This window comes from Symphalangus syndactylus, chromosome 4 (assembly GCF_028878055.3).
Source record: "Symphalangus syndactylus isolate Jambi chromosome 4, NHGRI_mSymSyn1-v2.1_pri, whole genome shotgun sequence".
Lineage (NCBI taxonomy): Eukaryota > Metazoa > Chordata > Mammalia > Primates > Hylobatidae > Symphalangus > Symphalangus syndactylus.
This window is the reverse complement of record NC_072426.2, coordinates 120,922,818-120,939,475: the sequence shown is the minus strand read 5'-3', so window position 1 is coordinate 120,939,475 and position 16,658 is coordinate 120,922,818. Positions and strand designations below refer to the sequence as shown.

The 16,658-nt window shown below is 43.8% G+C and overlaps 1 protein-coding gene across 3 annotated transcripts in view; it reads left to right on the top strand.

Moving 5' to 3' along the window:
• The first annotated feature begins 11,330 nt into the window (after window positions 1-11,330).
• The window catches only part of PRMT9 (protein arginine methyltransferase 9), a 49,689-nt gene continuing 44,361 nt past the window's right edge, over window positions 11,331-16,658 (top strand). For 2 of the 3 annotated variants that reach the window (XR_008657261.2, XM_063638250.1), the window contains exons 1-2: window positions 11,352-11,761; window positions 15,101-15,249. Coding sequence is in view for 2 of the 3 variants with exons in the window: in XM_063638250.1 (XP_063494320.1) it covers window positions 11,573-11,761; window positions 15,101-15,249 (338 nt within the window). In the remaining variant the exon portion in view is untranslated. Of the gene's footprint in view, window positions 11,762-15,100; window positions 15,250-16,658 lie in introns of all 3 variants that reach the window. The other variant, XM_063638249.1, reaches the window with a different exon arrangement.

Here is a 16,658-nt window from a genome sequence, read left to right as displayed (position 1 = left end):
TTTTTTTTTTTGAGTCAGAGTCTTATTCTGTTGCCCAGGCTGGAGTGAAGTGGCACGATCTCCACTCACTGCAACCTCTGCCTCCCAGGTTCAAGCGATTCTCGTGCCTTAGCCTCCCCGGTAGTTGGGATTACAGGCACACCCCACCATGCCCCGTTGATTTTTTGTATTTTTAGTAAAGACGGGGTTTTGCCATGTTTCCCAGGCTGGTCTCAAACTCCTGAGCTCAGGCAATCCACCCGCCTCAGCCACCCAAAGTGCAGGATTACAGGTATGAGCCACCGTGCCTGGCCAGGATCATAAAGTTTTACTGATTGTCTTGCATGCAGACATTTTAGCCTATATGTTGCAGTCTGTGGCCAATGATTATAACCTCTGTGTTACACCCATCAATGAAAAAATACAACTCTGGTATGAGAAGTCCCCCTACCTTCTCCTACACTGTCTTATAAAAGCCTTCCAACTTGTAACAGACTCTGGAACACTCCCAACTTTGTTGATGTGTCTTCCTGGGTCAATCTTCATATTTGACTACAGTAAACCTTTATCAAATTATTTCTCTCTCAACAGCCTTAATTTTGGTTGATATAACTAATCATTTTTCTCTTCAAATCTGTTCATCTCCCTTCTCTACACTTCATATCCTGGTTAATGGCACCACCTGGTTGCTTATGCCAAAAGTACTGGCATCATCTTCAATTTTTCCCTTTTTCTTTTTTTTTTTTTTTTTTTTTTTGAGACAGAGTTTCAGTCTTGTTACCCTGGCTGGAATGCAATGACAATCTTGACTCACTGCAACCTCTGCCTCCCGGGTTCAAGCGATTCTCCCGCTTCAGTCTCCCAAGTAGCTGGGATTATAGGCACCTGCAACCATGCCTGGCTAATTTTTGTGTTTTTAATAGACACAGGGTTTCACCATGTTGGTCAGGCTGCTGTCAAACTCCTGACCTCAGGTGATCCACCCGCCTCAGCCTCCCAAGGTGCTGGGATTACAGGCGTGAGCCACTGCGCCCGGCCTAATTTCTCCCTTTTTCTTATGTCCCTGCTACTCCTATCGTGTAGTTGTTTTAAGTCCTGTAATCTTTGTTTTTATCACATCTTTCAATTCTTCCTCTTTCTCTAGTTCTCCTTAGCGCCTCCATTTCAGGTTAATCAGATATTTAATGACTTCTTTTGCTCTAGTTACTATTTTGAATGCTAGTGATGAAAAATGAATAAGACATACTTCCTTGAGGCCTAGGAACTCATTTTCTAGTCAGGAGGACAAACAGACCATTTGAACATAATAGGGTAAGTGTTGAGACAGCATTATGAACAGGGGACAATGAGAAATTTTAAAAAGATGCTTTGCCTAAACTAGGTGATCTGGTTTGGCTCTGTCTCCCCACCCAAATCTCAGGTTGAATTGTAATCCCTACATGTCAGGGGAGGAGCCTAGTGGGAGGTGATTGGATCCTGGGGTCAGATTACCCCCTTGCTATTCTCGTTCTCATGAGATCTGATGGTTTAAAAGTGTGTGGCACTTCCCCCTTCGTTCTCTCTCCTGCCTCCATGTAAAGAAGGTACTTGTTTCCCCTTCATCTTCTGCCACGATTATAAGTTTCCTAAGGCCTCCCAGTCATGCCTCCAGTTAAGCCTGTGGAACTGTGTGTTAATTAAACCTCTTCTCTTTGTCAATTACCCAGTCTCAGGTAGTTCTTTATAGCAGAGTGAGAATGGACCTGGTGCAGAGTAGCACTCAAGTGGATTTTCCGTCATATTGTCTCTGAACTCTGCTGTCACATTATTATAGGACCTTGTACACTCAGAACACTCAGATTCCAAACCCAGCCTTGGTCGGGACATTATTACCATTTTATATTTAAATTGACTTCTAGATTTTGAAATTGCATATGGAACAATTAGAAAAGGGCTATTATAAAACAACAAAGTATCCTAATTGTAGTTAAAAGTATTGAATAAGCTGGAAATACTCAGCAGTGAGAATGTATTAAAGTAAATTTCAATCCCAACAGTTGGTCTGTAGCCATAGTATTTTGTTGATCCAATTATAAAATTTTCTCTTCAACAGGTAACTCAGTAAGATGAACATTCTATTCCTCATCATATAATAATTACTTAAATTCAAAATAATTCAATTGAGAGAATCCTCACAATTCTAACAGGTCATAAAAATTATATTTTCACTCCCTACATTGGCCTTATGTCTTATAACATATTTCTTAAAGACAGTATCTTTAATTTTTTTTTTGAGACAGTCTCACTCTGTCTCTTTTTCTTATGTCCCTGCTACTCCTATCATGTAGTTGTTTTAAGTCCTGTAATCTTTGTTTTTATCACATCTTTCAATTCTTCCTTTCTCTAGTTCTCCTTAGCACCTCCATTTCAGGTTAATCAGATATTTAATGACTTCTTTTGCAGTGGTGCGATCTTGGCTCACTACAACCTCCACCTCCCGGGTTCAAGTGATTCTTGTGCCTCACCCTCACAAGTAGCTGGGACTACAGGTGCGTGCCACCATGCCTGTCTAATTTTTGTATTTTTGGTAGACACGGGGTTTTGCCTTGTTGAACCAGGCTGGTCCCCAACTTCTGACCTCAGGTGATCCACTTGCCTCAGCCTCCCAAAGTGCTGGGATTACAGATATGAGCCACCACACATCTTTAAATCTATAGGTAACCATAGCAAAAATACTCATGCCCAGCCCTGTTCCAGGCTAGTTAAATTAGCATCTCTGGGGATGAGGTCTAGGCACTGACACTGTTTAAAAGCTCCCCAAATAATCCTAAAATGCACAAAGGGTTGTGAACAGGGCTCCAAACCAAAAATAAAACAAACCAGATTGCAGAAAAATGTATAAACCTCACAGAGCACAGTGGCTCACACCTGTAGTCCTAGGACTTTTGCAGGCTGAGGTGGGAGGATTGCTTGAGGCCAGGAGTTCGAGGGCAGCTTGGGCCACATGCTAAGACTCTATCTGTACAATAAATTAAAAAATTAGTTGTGTGTGGTGGTGTGGACCTGTAGTCCCAGCTACTCAGGAGGCTGAGGTAGAAGGATCACTTGATCTAAGAGTTTGAGGCTGCAGTGAGCTATAATCATGCCACTGCACTCCATCCCGGGCAGCAGAGTGATAGATACCCTGTCTCTACAAAGAAAAAAAAAAGAAAAAGAAAAAGAAAAAAAGAATGAACCAGGCTGGGCGCAGTGCCTCACGCCTGAAATCCCAGCACTTTGGGAGATCGAGGTGGGTGGATCATGAGGACAGGAGTTCAAAATCAGCCTGGCCAAGATGGTGAAACCCCTAAAAAAAAAAAAAAAATTAGCAGGTGGTGGGTGCCTGTAATCCCAGCTACTCGGGAGGCTGAGGCAGAGAATTGTTTGAACATGGGTGGAGTATGCAGTGAGCCAAGATCACACCACTGCACTCCAGCCTGGGTGACAGAGCGAGACTCCATCTCAAAAAAAAAAAAAAAAAGAACTTCTACATTTATAAACACAGGATAGTTTGTGTCCAGCAAGCTGTTTGTCCCTTGTTAATATGCTTTATTTTTATTTTTTATTAATTAATTTATTTAGAGACCGAGTCTGGCTCTGTCACCCAGGCTGGAGTGCAGTGACATGATCAGGGCTCACTACCACCTCCATCTCCCAGGCTCAAACAATCCTCCCACCTCAGCCTCCCAAATAGCTGAGACTACAGGCACACGCCACCACACCCAGCTAATTTTTGTATTTTTAGTAGAGACAAGGTTTTCACCATGTTGCCCAGGCTGGTCTTGAACTCCTGACTTCAAGTCATCTGACCACCTTGGCCTCCCAAAGTGCTGGGATTAAGGCGTGAGCCACTGCTCCCGGCTCCTTGTTAATACACTTTCTATGAGCATTTTTCCCACCTGTTAACCTTAAACTTTTGCACATTGGAAATTTGACGAAGAGCCCTTCAGCTGGTTTTACTTCTGTGTTTGGCATCTGTGGTTTGTTGACAAGGTGCCCGGAATATGATGAAACACAACCACATTTGGACCTGCCTCCCAGTCAGCAGTGGTCTTCTGTATCATTGAGGTTTTTCTTAGAATCCTAAAAGAGGGTAAAAAGGAAATGCAAAGGAAGGAACCAAATAGACTCTCAGAGGTAAAGATAATAGTTGTGAGGGGCAAAACGGCTATTGTCAACAAAAAAGTGATGCTTTCAATGTTTCTAAAGAAATCTTTGATTTAGAATTAAAAAGTAGGCCGGGCACGATGGCTCACGCCTGTAATCCCAGCACTTTGGGAGGCCGAGGCGGGTGGATCACGAGGTCAGGAGACCAAGACCACCCTGGCTAACAGGGTGAAACCCCGTCTCTACTAAAAATACAAAAAAAATTAGCCGGGCGTGGTGGCGGGCGCCTGTAGTCCCAGCTACTCAGGAGGCTGAGGCAGGAGAATGGCATGAACCCGGGAGGCAGAGCTTGCAGTGAGCCAAGATGGTGCCACTGCATTCCAGCCTGGGCAATAGAGCGAGACTCCGTCTCGAAAAAAAAAAAGAATGAAAAAGTATAACCTACATTCTGCCTTTGTTTTTCATTGTACTTCTGGGTTCTTTGAATATAGGGCTCTTCCAAAAGGCATGAAAGGTAATTACAATAAATTCAGTTAATCTTCATAAAGATGAAGAACCCTAAGTAACTCAGCCTCAACCAGCACTGAGGTAATAAAGGAACAGAAAATAGTAATCAAAATATATTTACTATTCCAGTTTATCTATTTATTTGAGACACGGTCTTGTTCTGTTGCTAGAGCGCAGTGGTGCAATCATAGCTTACTGAAGCTTCCAACTCCTGGGAGATCCTCCCATCTCAGACTCCTGAGTAGCTAGGACCACTGATGTGTGCCACGACACCCAGCTAACTTTTTTATTTTAAATTTTTTGTAGAGGTGGAGTCTTACTATGCTGCTCAGGCTGGTCTTGAACTCCTGGCCTGAAGTGATTCTCCAGCCTTAGCCTCTCAAAGCTCTGCAATTACAGGCATGAGTCACCACACCCAGCCAATTCCAGTTTCTTTTTTTTTTTCTTCTGTTTCTGGTTTGCTCTGTTTTTTTTTTTTAATTGAAGTTCTAGGGTGCATGTGCACAATGTGCAGGTTTGTTACATATGTATACATGTGCCATGTTGGTGTGCTGCACCCATTAACTTGTCACTTACATTAGGTATATCTCCTAATGCTATCCCTCCCCTCTCCTCCCACCCCACGACAGGCCCAGGTGTGTGATGTTCCCCTTCCTGTGTCCAGGTGTTCTCATTGTTCAATTCCCACCTATGAGTGAGAACATGTGGTGTTTGGTTTTCTGTCCTTGCGATAGTTTGCTCAGAATGATGGTTTCCAGCTTCATCCATGTCCCTACAAAGGACATGAGCTCACCCTTTTTTATGGCTGCATAGTATTCCACTGTGTGTATGTGCCACATTTTCTTTTTCTTTTTTTTTTTTTTGAGACGGAGTCTCGCACTGTCACCCAGGCTGGAGTGCAGTGGCACGATCTCGGCTCACTGCAAGCTCCGCCTCCCAGGTTCATGCCATTCTCTTGCCTCAGCCTCCTGAGTAGCTGGGACTACAGGTGCCCACCACCATGCCCGGCTAATTTTTTATATTTTTAGTAGAGATGGGGTTTCACCGTGTTAGCCAGGATGGTCGCGATCTCCTGACTTCGTGATCTGCCTGCCTCAGCCTCCCAAAATGCTGGGATTACAGGTGTGAGCCACCGCGCCAGGCCATGTGCCACATTTTCTTAATCCAATCTATCATTGATGGGCATTTGGGTTGGTTCCAAGTCTTTGCTATTGTGAATAGTGCCGCAATAAACATACGAGTGCATGTGTCTTTATAGTAGCATGATTTATAATCCTTTAGGTGTATACCCAGTAATGGGATGGCTGGATCAAATGGTATTTCTAGTTCTAGATCCCTGAGGAATCACCACACTGTCTTCCACAATGGTTGAACTAGTTTACAGTCCCACCAACAGTGTAAAAGTGTTCCTATTTCTCCACATCCTCTCCAGCACCTGTTTTTTCCTGATTTTTTGATGATCGCCATTCTAACTGGTGTGAGATGGTATCTCGTTGTGGTTTTGATTTGCATTTCTCTGATGGCCAGTGATGATGAGCATTTTTTCATGTGTCTGTTGGCTGCACAAATGTCTTCTTTTGAGAAGTGTCTGTTCATATCCTTTGCCCAATTTTTGATGGGGTTGTTTGATTTTTTCTTGTAAATTTGTTTAAGTTCTTTGTAGATTCTGGATATTAGCCCTTTGTCAGATGGGTAGATTGCAAAAATTTTCTCCCATTCTGTAGGTTGCCTGTTCACTCTGAAGGTAGTTTCTTTTGATGTGCAGAAGCTCTTTAGTTGAATTAGATCCCATTTGTCAATTTTGGCTTTTGTTGCCATTGCTTTTGGCGTCTTAGACATGAAGTCCTTGCCCATGCCTATGTCCTGAATGGTATTGCCTAGGATTTCTTCTAGGGTTTTTATGGTTTTAGGTCTAACATTTAAGTCTTTCATCCATCTTGAATTAATTTTTGTATAAGGTGTAAGGAAGGGATCTAGTTTCAGCTTTCTACATATGGCTAGCCAGTTTTCCCAGCACCATTTATTAAATAGGGAAAGCTTTCCCCATTTCTTGTTTTTGTCAGGTTTGTCAAAGATCAGATGGTTGTAGATGTGTGGTATTATTTCTGATGGCTCTGTTCTGTTCCATTGGTCTATATCTCTGTTTTGGTACCAGTACCATGCTGTTTTGGTTACTATAGCCTTGTAGTATAGTTTGAAGTCAGGTAGCATGATGCCTCCAGCTTTGTTCTTTTGGCTTAGGATTGTCTTGACAATGCGGGCTCTTTTTTTGGTTCCATATGAACTTTAAAGTAGTTTTTTCCAATTCTGTGAAGAAAGTCATTGGTAGCTTGATGGGGATGGCACTGAATCTGTAAATTACCTTGGGCAGTATGGCCATTTTCACGATATTGATTCTTCCTATCCATGAGCATGGAATGTTCTTCCATTTGTTTGTGTCCTCTCTTATTTCATTGAGCAGTGGTTTGTAATTCTCCTTGAAGAGGTCCTTCACATCCCTCGTAAGTTGGATTCCTAGGTACTTTATTCTTTTTGAAGCAATTGTGAATGGGAGTTCACTCATGATTTAGCTGTTTGTCTGTTATTGGTGTATAGGAATGCCTGTGATTTTTGCACATTGATTTTGTATCCTGAGACTTTGCTGAAGTTGCTTATCAGCTTAAGGAGATTTTGGGCTGAGACGATGGGGTTTTCTAAATACACAATCATGTCTTCTGCAAACAGGGACAATTTGACTTCCTCTTTTCCTAATTGAATACCCTTTATTTCTTTCTCCTGCCTGATTGCCCTGGCCAGAACTTCCAACACTATGTTGAATAGGAGTGGTGAGAGAGGGCATCCCTGTCTTGTGTCAGTTTTCAAAGGGAATGCTTCCAGTTTTTGCCCATTCAGTATGATACTGGCCGTGGGTTTGTCATAAATAGCTCTTATTATTTTGAGATACTTCCCATCAATACCTAATTTATTGAGAGTTTTTAGCGTGAAGGGCTGTTGCCAATTCCAGTTTCTTAAGGTGACCAGATGTTCCATGTTATTTGTATCATTCCATTTTTTCAAATGACCTATTCTATGTACAGAAAGTCTTGGAGTTATAGATAAACCACCAAAAAATGCAAATAATTGGCCGGGCGCAGAGGCTCATGCCTGTAATCCCAGCACTTTGGGAGGCTGAGGCGGGTGGATCACCTGAGGTCCGGAGCTGGAGACCAGCCTGACCAACATGGAGAAACCCTGTCTCTACTAAAAATACAAAATTAGCCGGGCATGGTGGTGCATGCCTGTAATCCTAGTTACTCGGAAGGCTGAGGCAGGAGAATCTCTTCAACCCAGGAGGCAGAGGTTGCAGTGAGCCGCGATCACACCATTGCACTCCAGCCTGGGCAACAAGAACAAAACTCCGTCTCAAAAAAAAAAAAAAAAAAAAAAGAAGAAAAAAAAAAGAAATGCAAATAATCTGCGCCTTCTCTAGCTTAATCATATTTTATCTCAGTGAAACCCGGCAGTTCACGAAGTTATTTGAAGTAGTTCACAAGGGCCAGAAAGCATTAGTCACACCTTTTTAGTGATAGTCATTGCTCACAGGTTGATACTCTAGTGGTGATGATGAAGTTGGCTTCTTTCATATCTTTTCTTTTTTTCTTTTTGAGACGGAGTCTCTCTCTGTCGCCCAGGCTGGAGTGCAGTGGCAGGATCTCAGCTCACTGCAAGCTCTGCCTCCCGGGTTGACGCCATTCTCTTGCCTCAGCCTCCTGAGTAGCTGAGACTACAGGCACCTGCCACCATGCCTGGCTAATTTTTTGTATTTTTTAGTAGAGACGAAGTTTCACCGTGTTAGCCAGTATGGTCTCGACCACCTGACCTCGTGATCCACCCGCCTCGGCCTCCCAAAGTGCTGTGATTACAGGCGTGAGCCACTGGGCCTGGCCCTTTCATATCTTTTCTACCCTCTCTCCACTTCCTGCCAAGTCCCTCCTCCATCTCTTGTCCTCCACAGACTTGGTAGAAATATGTTCAGTGTAAGTTTCATGCAGTCTAGGTGTTTTAGGTGCTTAGGTTATCTCAATGAACCAAACAGACCAAAAAACAAAATGGAGTAAAACAAAATTAAAGAAACTCTGCCCCTGTGGAAGCAGAAAGCATGCCCTGGAGTACAAGATAATTTGTAAAGTGAAGTAATTCAGCTGAAGCAGGGACTCACAGAGGTGACTGGAAGGATGACGTTTCAGTAATACATCTCCAATCCACTTCTCTGCAGTGAAAGACTGGGAGGTTTCTTTCTGCTTTCTGGAAAGAGGTTTCGGCCAACTACATTTGACTCTTAAAGGATATAGGTGCCTACACTTTTGATCAAATGCTTACAGGTGTTAGTAACCTAATTTTTATTTTAATAATCCAGATTATTTATTTATTTATTTTGAGACGGAGTCTCACTCTGTCGCCCAGGCTGGAGTGCAGTGGCGCAACCTCGGCTCACAGCAAGCTCAGCCTCCCGGGTTCACACCATTCTCCTGCCTCAACCTCCCAAGTAACTGGGACTACAGGCACCTGCCACCACACCCAGCTAATTTTTGTATTTTTAGTAGTAACGGGGTTTCACCGTGTTAGCCAGAATGGTCTCGATCTCCTGACCTCGTGATCTGCCCGCCTCGGCCTCCCAAAGTGCTGGGGTTACAGGCGTGAGCCACCACGCCCAGCTATCCAGATAATTTTTAAAGGATTCTAGATAATCGTAACAATGGATAACATTAACTCTATATGTATATCAGATAATAAAATGTTTCTATATATATTATCTCATTTGATGGTTATAGTGCTCTTGTGACTAAAGTAGGAAAGGTAGCTTTAATAGGCCTTTTTAAAATACATAATCTTAAGGAATGCTGATTGGATGAGATAGAAGCAACCAAGCTTGGTCTCAAATGCCCTTTTTAAAGAAGTCTGATGGCCCTTTCATGTTCTGTTGATTCCTACTAGGAATAGAAAGGCCTTAGCCTTAGACGTTTCAGTTTCATTAAGAAAATATCATACGTTAAGTCCTAATTTGTTTTGCACAGAAAGTAGCAATTAAGGATAGGAGAGAAATAGGAACATGAATAGTTGGAAAAGTCTACGTGCAAAACCTAGGAGTGGGGATATACTTTGCATTAAATTATTATTATTATTGTTATTTTTGACATTGAGTTTCACTCTTAGCACCCAGGCTGGAGTGCAATGCCAGGATCTTGGCTCACTGCAACCTCTGCCTCCTGAGTTCAAGCGATTCTCCTGCCTCAGCCTCCCAAGTAGCTGGGATTACAGACACCCACCACCACGCCTGGCTAATTTTTGTATTTTTTTTTTTTTCAGTAGAGACAGGGCTTCACACGTTGGCTAGGCTGGTCTCGAACCCCTGATCTCAAGTGATCTGCCCGCCTTGGCCGCCCAAAGTGCTGGGATTACAGGCGTGAGCCACCGCGCTGGCCCTTTGCATTAAAATAAACAAAAATCACCACCCTGGCCAACATCGTGAAACCCCGTCTCTACTAAAAATACAAAAATTAGCTTGGCGTGGTGGCACTCCCCTGTGGTCCCAACTACTCGGGAGGCTGAGGCAGAAGAATCGCTTGAACTTGGGAGGTAGAGGCTGCAGTGAGCCGAGACTGCACCACTGCACTCCAGCCTGGCGACAGAGTGAGACTCTGTCTCAAAAAAAAAAAAAATAATAATAATAAAAATAAAAAAAAAAAGAAAAAGAAAGAAGAAAAAATCAAAGTCCTTACTTTGCATCATAATCCGCTAGGTGCAAAGGTCACAAAAATGATTAAGAATAGCTCACAATCTAGTGAACTGGAACCTGAAAAACTGATTAGGATTTACACAGGCGAGTGCTCAGAAAACAGGGTAGTTCAGATAATTGGATCAGAAGAGAAGGCAAAAATGCATGACGTGTTTTTGAGAATTAGAGGAGCCCTCAAAATGTATTAGTTTGATATGCAAAATGCTCGATTTAACATATTCTCCATTAATGTATTTTAAAATGGGGACAAAAATAACTTTTCAGCCATAATAACTATGCTCCCCTCCCTTTGAGTTTCGAATCTGTATCTTAGAGGCCATACTTGAATGTGGAAAAACTTTGTATTAATGTAAACACTATACGGTGATAAGACACGGAACAGTGAAATAACCCCTAAGCTCATCTTATAACTGAACAGATAGGTGGTCAGGGAACTTGGATTTGAACCATGCCTATGCCACTAGCTGGTTGTGTGACCTTGAGCAAGTCACTTCTCAGGATATCACGTTTGCCATCATTAAGACGAGTGTGATCCAAAGGTCCACCTAGCCAGGTTTTGTGAGAATGATTTGAAATGCCTGTGAAAGCATTTCCTCTACCACGTCTGAGATGCTTTTGTTATCTCCAGGTTCTCTCAGGTCTTGAAATTTTGTGCATCACGATCCAAAATGTCTTAAGCATCATCACAAATGCTTGACCGTCCCTCATGAGCGGGTGGCGCTTCGCGCTGCCTGGGTCTGTGCAACAGGGTCTTGCAGTCGAAAGCTACACACTCCTGGAGTGCAAGAGGGAGAGAAAGCTCTGCTTTCAGCTGGAGAAAAAAAAGGGAGCGAGACCAGACAGGTCCTGCCGCAGACGTTCTCCTATGCTCACGCACAGTGGTCTCTCCTGCGGGAATGGGCGGCAGTGACGTGCCCACGTCGGGCGCGCTGGCGTTCACGTAGCGTGCGCCGCTGGCCAGGTCCGCAATAGTGGGGTGTGCGTCACGGTCTGCGCCGCCCGCGGAGCCAGGACGGGACAGAGCTTCCGCCTGGGCTGGGGTTGGCGAGTTCACCCGCGGCGTAGGGTAACTTTGCTGTACTGTTTTTTGAGCAGTTGTGTAGTCCCTGGAAGTGTAGCATCGAGAGAGTTTTCTAATTCCGTTTACAAAATATCCTCCCTTTGGCCATACAAGTGGTGACTGCCATGTCGAACTCGCGGCCCAGGTCCCGCCGAGACGCCGGGGGTGGCGCTGGGGCAGCCGGCCGGGACGAGCTGGTGTCGCGGTCTTTGCAGAGCGCAGAGCACTGTCTGGGCGTCCAGGACTTCGGCACTGCCTATGCCCACTACCTCCTCGTGCTCAGCCTGGCGCCAGAGCTGAAAGACAACGTGAAGGTGAGCGTCCATTTTTCTCACTTGCTGGCAGATCCAACGTCCTCGTAAAAAAAAATAGAAAAAGAAAAAAAAAAAAGCGGAGGGGCTAGGGTGCGTGGCTGGGTGGTTGCTGTTAATATTTAGGGCCCTTTTTTCTCACTTGCTGGCCGATCCAACGTCCTCGTAAAAAAAAAAATTAGAAAAAAAAAAGGCGGAGGGGCTAGGGTGCTTGGTTGGGTGGTTGCTATTAATATTTACTGTTTAACCTTGACACATTTCGTTTATTCACACCTACGACCAGCCCAGAGGAAAATCCTGCCGTCGTCACCTTCGAAATATGTCCAGAATCTTACCAGTTCTCACCATCTTCCCCTTTACTACCCTGGTTCGAGCTTCAGTCATCTGCCAGCTGTTGCAGTCGGCTCTCAACTGAGCTCTCTCCTGCAGTCTGTGTCAACATAGCTAGCTTTTTGCAACAAAAGTCAAATGTTGTCATTTCTCGGTTTCAAAACTTTCATCTCGTTTAAAATTCTAAAGGCCCTCGAATTGGAAATGAGGTCTCACGTGATCCTCTTCTCCTTATATCTAATTTAAGCATGCCCTGTCTTAAGGGCTTTTGGATTTGTTATATTGTGTGTAGTAGGAATATAGTGGGCTTCTAGTTGAATAAAGTGTGTAATTAGCCTAAAGTGATTATCATTTAATGATGCACTTTAAACTTCAATTATTGGATTATTTGCAACAATTACTCTGTTGAAATGCTGTTCTTTTTTGAAGTGCTTTTAGAATCTAAATTATGAAAAATGATTTAACTTAAATTTGCAATTACTTTGCTTCATTTAGACCCAGGGTTTGTCAACCTCAGCACTACTGACATTTTGAATGGGATAATTCTTTGTTATGGGGGAGGGGAGATGTCCTGTGCATTGCAGTATGTTTGGCAGCATCCTTGATCTCTACCCACTAAATGTCAGTAGCGTCTAGATGTTTGTAGTTCACGTAAACTTAGTGTAAATTTCAGGACCAGCTGGCCTACTTGAGGAGGAGATGATATGTTGAGATACAGTTTGCTTCTCTTGGTAAGCAGCAATAGAAAAATGGATCAACTCAAGTGATCTTTCCTCAGTTACTTGTTTCTTAGTTTCCTCTTCTGTGAAACAGGGACACAGCCTCTCTTAAAAATATTTACTGGGTATTAAAAATATATTTAGACTGGGTGTGCTGGCTCACGCCTGTAATCCCAGCACTTTGGGAGGCGGAGGCGGGTGGATCACAAGGTCAGGAGTTCGAGACCAGCCTGGCCAATATGGTGAAATCCTGTCTCTACTAAAAATTAAAAAAATAGGCCGGGTGCGGTGGCTCACGCCTGTAACCTCAGCACTTTGGGAGGCAGAGGTGGGCGGATCACCTGAGGTCAGGAGTTCGAGACCAGCCTACATGGAGAAACCCCGTCTCTACTAAAACTACAAAATTAGCCGGGCGTGGTGGTGCATGCCTGTAATCCCAGCTACTCGAGAGGCTGAGGCAGGAGAATTGCTTGAACTTGGGAGGCAGAGGTTGCAGTGAGCCAAGATCGCGCCATTGCACTCCAGCCTGGGCAACAAGAGTGAAACTGTCTCAAAAAAAAAAAAAAAAAAAAAAAGTTAAAAAATGAGCTGGGCGTGGTGGCATGTGCCTGTAGTCCCAGCTACTCAGGAGGCTGACGCAGAAGAATCGCTTGAACTTGGGAGGTGGAGGTTGCAGTGAGTCCAGATTGTGCCACTGCACTCCAGCCTGGGCGACAGAGTATGACTCTGTCAAAAAGAAAAAATAAAAAAGTGTATTTAAAATTTGTAGTGCAATGCCTGCAATTCTGTAGGGTAAGCAACTAGTCTGTTTCCTGCCGAACGAAGTCTGTTTTTATTTGTATGGGCCCCCTGTAAAATGCTCATTGCCTGCTACTCTATTCCCCATACCCAAACTCCAGCCACACCAAGCCGCTTATCTGTAGACCCTCTGATCCATTTCATATAATCTGTGTGTGTGTGTGTGTGTGTGTTTTTTTTTTTTTTGATAGAGTCTCACTGTATCACTCAGGCTGGAATGCAGTGGTGTGATCTCGGTTCACTGCAACCTCTACCTCCTGGGTTCAAGCAATTCTCCTGCCTCAGCCTCCCGAGTAGCAGGGATTATAGGTGTTCGCCACCATGCTTGGCTAATTTTTATATTTTTAGTAGAGATGGGTTTCACCATATTGGCCAGGCTGGTCTCGAACTCCCAACCTCAGGTGATCTGCCTGCCTTGGCCTCCCAAAGGGCTGGGATTACAGGTGTGAGCCACCGTGCCTGGCCAGAATCTCCTTTCTTATCCTTGTCTCTCTAGTAAACTCCCTCAAGATTCAGTTCCAAGTATCAGCGCTTTTATATAAAATATGTGAAGATGATTTAAAATATTTTAATGACTAAAGCTTTCCCTCTTTCCACAGTGTTGCAGCATGGAGAATGGATGGAGGGAGATGTGATTGGAACTAGAGTGACAGCCTGGACAGGCTGTTGCTGTAGTCCAGCAAGTGGTTACAAGGGCCAGATTAGGTTGTAACTGTGGTAATGGAGAGGAGGTAACAGATTTAAAGATATTGAGAGAGCATTGGCTAGGTTTGAAACAGTGTATGTGGAGTTAAGGTACCATTATAAGGTGACTTTGTGGTTTGAGGTTGAGTGGTGTCTTAATCTTATAGCCTGTGTCAGAGGAGTATGATGAGTTCAGTTTAGAACATTTTGAACCTTTCCAAAATTAAATTTCTCTCTATAGGGCCTCTGTGAGGATGAGAACAAGATTTATGTTGCCTCAGTTCTTTGCACAAGGATTGTTCAGGAAATATTTGAGTAGGACTACATTTGCAATGGCTGGAGATCCACTGCCTGGTTGAAATGACTAATAGGAAGCTATATCTATGAGTCTGAGGTTCAGAAGAGAAGGTCTTGACTAGAGATGTAAATGTAGCATCCATTAACACATGAGTGATAATAAATGCTTTAGGGATGGATGAGAGAAAGAAGAAGAGGGCCAAGGACAAACTCCAAAAACACAGGAGCCCACAAAAATGAGGCAGTTGGAGAATAAGGAGAATGTGATATAGCAGCTAAGAGTGGGGGGAGTTTAGATAGTGGTCAGACTAATTCTGCTTATTACTGCCATGTAGGTGGTAAAATTCATTCATTTGTGCACTTGTTCAGAAAACAGTGCCTACTAAAGTTAAATGAAATTTAAGGTGATCATTCAATAGTGATTAAGTTCTATTGCTTGGAATCTTCAACTAATGTATGCTCTTTCATCTTTTATGTTACTGACTAATTCATAATTTTTTTCTTATTTGTAAAGGAAACTTTTCAGTACACACTTTTCAGATGGGCTGAAGAGCTTGATGCTCTCAATCGGATACAAGACTTACTTGGTTGCTATGAGCAGGCCTTGGAACTGTTTCCTGATGATGAAGTGATTTGCAATAGTATGGGGGAGCATCTCTTCAGGTTTGTAGTGATTTTAGTATTGCTTGTTAAGAATTATTCTGTATTAGTCTGGATAGGGATAAATCATACAGTAATTTTAACAGGGAAAGTTTAATATGGAGAATTATTAAGGAGAATTGAAAAGAATAGCAGATATATAATATCATAGCAGTTTTAATATTTTGTAATATACTGCATAATAGCCACTGCCCCAGGAGTAAGATAGACTATCCAAGGAAGAGTTCCCCTCACTGGGCTGAGTGCCACACCTTATTGGAGAGGGCACAGCTGGGATTCTCAGGATGGCAGAAAAGTCACTGTAGTGCCTTGCCAGGGAACTTCTTGATTTGTTTTCTGGACCTGGGTATAGTTTTGCCTCTTGGGATGCCAGAGAAGGCCTCATGGGGAAGTATCTCATCAGAGGTACTCCATTACAAAACCATGTAGTAGAGTAAGAAGCCTTGGGGAAGCTGCTGACCCTTGGATGCTGCTAGCTGCCATGCATTTCAGGAGCTTGGTGCTAGAGAAGCCCTAAGCAGGAAGCAAAACTCTTTCTTCCTACAGTGTCTCTCTAGCACTTGTTTTTTTTTTTTTTTGGCAGAGTCTCACTTTGTAGCCCAGGCTGGAGTGAAGTGGCGTGATCTCAGCTCACTGCAACCTCCACCTTCTGGGTTCAAGTGATTCTCGTGCCTCAGCCTCCTGAGAAGCTGGTATTACAGGCGCCTGCCACTCCACCCGACTAATTTTTGTATTTTTAGTAGAGACAGGGTTTCACCATGTTGGCCAGGCTGGTCTCGAACTCCTGACCTCAAGCGATCCACCCACCTCAGCCTCCCAAAGTGCTGGGATTACAGGTGTGAGCCACTGCGCCTGGCCTCCAGCACTTTTTTTTTTTTTGAGACAATGTGTCACTGTGTCGCTCAGGTTGGAGTGCAGTATCACCATCACGGCTCATGGCAACCTTGATCTCCCAGGCTCCGGTGATCTTCCCATCTCAGCAGCCCCCCAACGTGCACTCCAGTAGCTGGAATTGCAGTACATGCCACCACACCTGGCTAATTTTTTGTCTTTTTTGTAGAGACAGGATTTTGCCATGTTGTTGCCCAAGCTGGTCTGGAACTCCTGGGCTCAAGCGATCCTCTGGCCTCGGCCTCCCAAAGCACTGGGATTACAGACTTGAGCCACCGCACCTGGCCTCTCTGCACTTTTTACCAACAAAGCTTACCCTTGTGCCAACTGGTGGGAGAATATTAAAGGGCCAGATACATTTTTCACAGAGCAGGCAAAAAGGTGAATTTGGCAATAAGTTGATAACTTACATGTTGGGAGTCTTGGAACCACTCCCAGATTTGCTGATTTGCAGGAAGGGCTCACAGGCCTCACCATATAGTCCTAGTCATGGCTCTTGTGTATTACTGTGAATGGATACA